Source organism: Cibotium barometz, chromosome 36 (assembly GCF_041138505.1).
Source record: "Cibotium barometz isolate CiBa-2024 chromosome 36, ASM4113850v1, whole genome shotgun sequence".
NCBI lineage: Eukaryota > Viridiplantae > Streptophyta > Polypodiopsida > Cyatheales > Cibotiaceae > Cibotium > Cibotium barometz.
In genome coordinates, this window is record NC_141081.1 from 27,578,936 (window position 1) to 27,581,380 (window position 2,445).

At 44.7% G+C, this 2,445-nt stretch overlaps 1 protein-coding gene across 1 annotated transcript in view; it reads right to left on the reverse strand.

Moving 5' to 3' along the window:
* Positions 1-507: 507 nt before the first annotated feature.
* The window catches only part of LOC147617717 (pentatricopeptide repeat-containing protein At2g13600-like), a 2,310-nt gene continuing 372 nt past the window's right edge, over positions 508-2,445 (reverse strand). The window contains exons 1-2 of the mRNA XM_086775972.1: positions 735-2,445; positions 508-589 (exon numbers count right to left, since the gene is read on the reverse strand). The exon at positions 735-2,445 is cut by the window's right edge and continues 372 nt beyond it. Coding sequence (XP_086632098.1) covers positions 999-2,445 — 1,447 coding nt within the window. The 3' untranslated portion in view covers positions 508-589; positions 735-998. The remainder of the gene's footprint in view (positions 590-734) is intronic.

Here is a 2,445-nt window from a genome sequence, read left to right on the forward strand (position 1 = left end):
AAACTGGCTGACAGCCTTTGTAGCTGGTCGACCAGCTTCCTAGCATTATATATATACACAAGTCATAATTCGGCATAGGAGGATCAATTCATTCATTCATTCATTCAAAGCATAGTTATGCTAGTAGAAGCATGTAGAAGGGGCCAGAGGTCACCCCTGTGGGGTTGACCAAGGGCCTCAGTCATGTACATACATTCAACCACCTTTTTGTACCATATAATACAAAGAAAAACCTGACACCAATCCCTCTCTTCTTCTCTCTCCTCTGTCTTAATCATGTTTATTTCAGCATCTTGTTCTTAATCAAGCTTAGGGCTGTGGATTAAAGCAGTAAAGCTTCCTGCAATTTTCACGCTTTTTGATGGTGACCAAGGCCTAGCAAGGTGCAAAATGGTTTTCACTGAAAACTAACACTATCATACACATATATCGAAAGGCCACATTCCTGCTTGGCCTTGGCGATAAGTTTGCAGGTTTCTAATCTTTGTCAAGAGGGAGAGCTGCCAATGAGAAAATGATGCTTCTTGTATTGCACAATTCTTCAGTTGATTCAAGAACAGTTCTGGTATCCTCCAATCAGTGCACAGAACTGCAAATACAGACATGACAAGAAGTTAGCTGCAACATAAAAGCAGCCCCTCTAAAAAGGTGAGGTTAGTGAATCTACAGCTACTTGACAAAACATATGAGCATTTTTGAAAAAAAAAATCTTGTGACTCGGTCTTAGCTTATACCTTTTACATATTAACCTTGAGAGCTCATGCTGTAACCTTTCCCACCATCCAGACATCATGTTTCAAAACCGGCCCATGGAATCTGCCAGCTTAAGCTTTCAAGGACGCCTTTCATGGGTGCAATAGATTTTGACAGGATTTCTCGGGGACTTTACAAAAATCTCCCCCTTTCTCCCATGGGTGGGGAATATTTCCGTCCATGACGGATGGGCGGGTCAGATCTCTCCTCTTTTTCCTGGATGGGCAGCACGTGTTTAAAGCCCCTTATCCAGCCCACATTTCCACTTGTTGAGCTGCAACCTGTCCATGTTTTTGATCCATATCCCTCAACCTGTTCATTACCTTTGATGCATCATCACCTTTACCAGCAGCAGCGTAGATATTTGCTAGTGTTACATGATGGGCAGGGTTGCTTGGATCCAACTTGAGCACGTGCTTTGCAATTCGTTCTCCCCGCTGCAAATCTGCTTCGATTCTGCAAGCACCCAGTAAGGTCGTCCATGAGACAACCGTCGGTTCGATTCGCATGCTAATGAGCAACTGCTCTGCCTCATCAAGTTGCCCAGCTCTTACAAGTAGGTCAACAACACAATTGTAATGATCAACTGATGGAGTGACACCATGGTGTCTTTCCATAGAAAGAAAGAATTGATAACCCTCTTTTACCAGACCAGCATGGCTGCAAGCAGAGAGGATATTGACAAAGGTAATTGGATTTGGGGTGACCCCTTCTCGCCGCATTTGCCTGAAGAGTTGAAGTGCTTTCTTAGCCTGCCCATTTTGTGCATACACTGCAATTACAGCGTTCCACGAGATGACATCCCGCTCTGGCATGTCATTAAACATCTTGTGTGCATCAATAAGGCTGCTGCATTTGCCATACATGTTGACCAATGCATTCCCCAAATTCACATCCAGCTTGAACCCACGAAACACGACATGAGTGTGCATCTTTCTACCTTCATCTATGGCTCCCTGGGCAGCACATGCAGAGAGGAGATTAATGAAAGTAACCCTGTTCCGCTCTGGCATGATTTCAAATGTCTCTAATGCACTCTTAAAGCTGCCGCACTTGCCATACAAGTTAATGAGAGCAGTTCCAACCACAACATCAGTTTGTAATCCACTAGCCACCACGCTTGTATGTATAAACTTTCCTGTTGGTAAGGCGGCGAGGGCAACACAAGCATCAAGAACACTCCCCAAGGTAAATTCATCTGGCAGAGTGCCTTCTTGCAGCATCTGGTCATAAAGGCGAAGCGCATCCCATTGTTGCTCATGCTGGGCACACACAGCAATCATGGCATTCCACGTGACTAAGTCTCTTTCTGGCAATTTGTAGAACAACTCCTTGGCATCATCCATGCTGCCACATTTACCATACATGTTGAGAAGGGCAGTCCCAACAACCACATCAAATTCAAGCCCACTCTTCTTAATGAGGGCATGGATGCTTTTTCCCTCACTGAGGGCTTCATGGCTAGAGCATGCAGAAATGATGCTGGAGAAGATGAATTTATTGGGAGTAACACCATCTCGATGCAGTTGGTAGAAGAGGTGGAGGGCTTTTTGATGTTGCCCATGGCATGCATATGCTGAGATCATGGCATTCCACGAAAATAGATTTTTGTGATGCATTCTGGTGAACACAGTGAGGGCATCTTCCATGGCTTTACATCTACCATACATTTGGACAAGGAGGTTCCCCAGC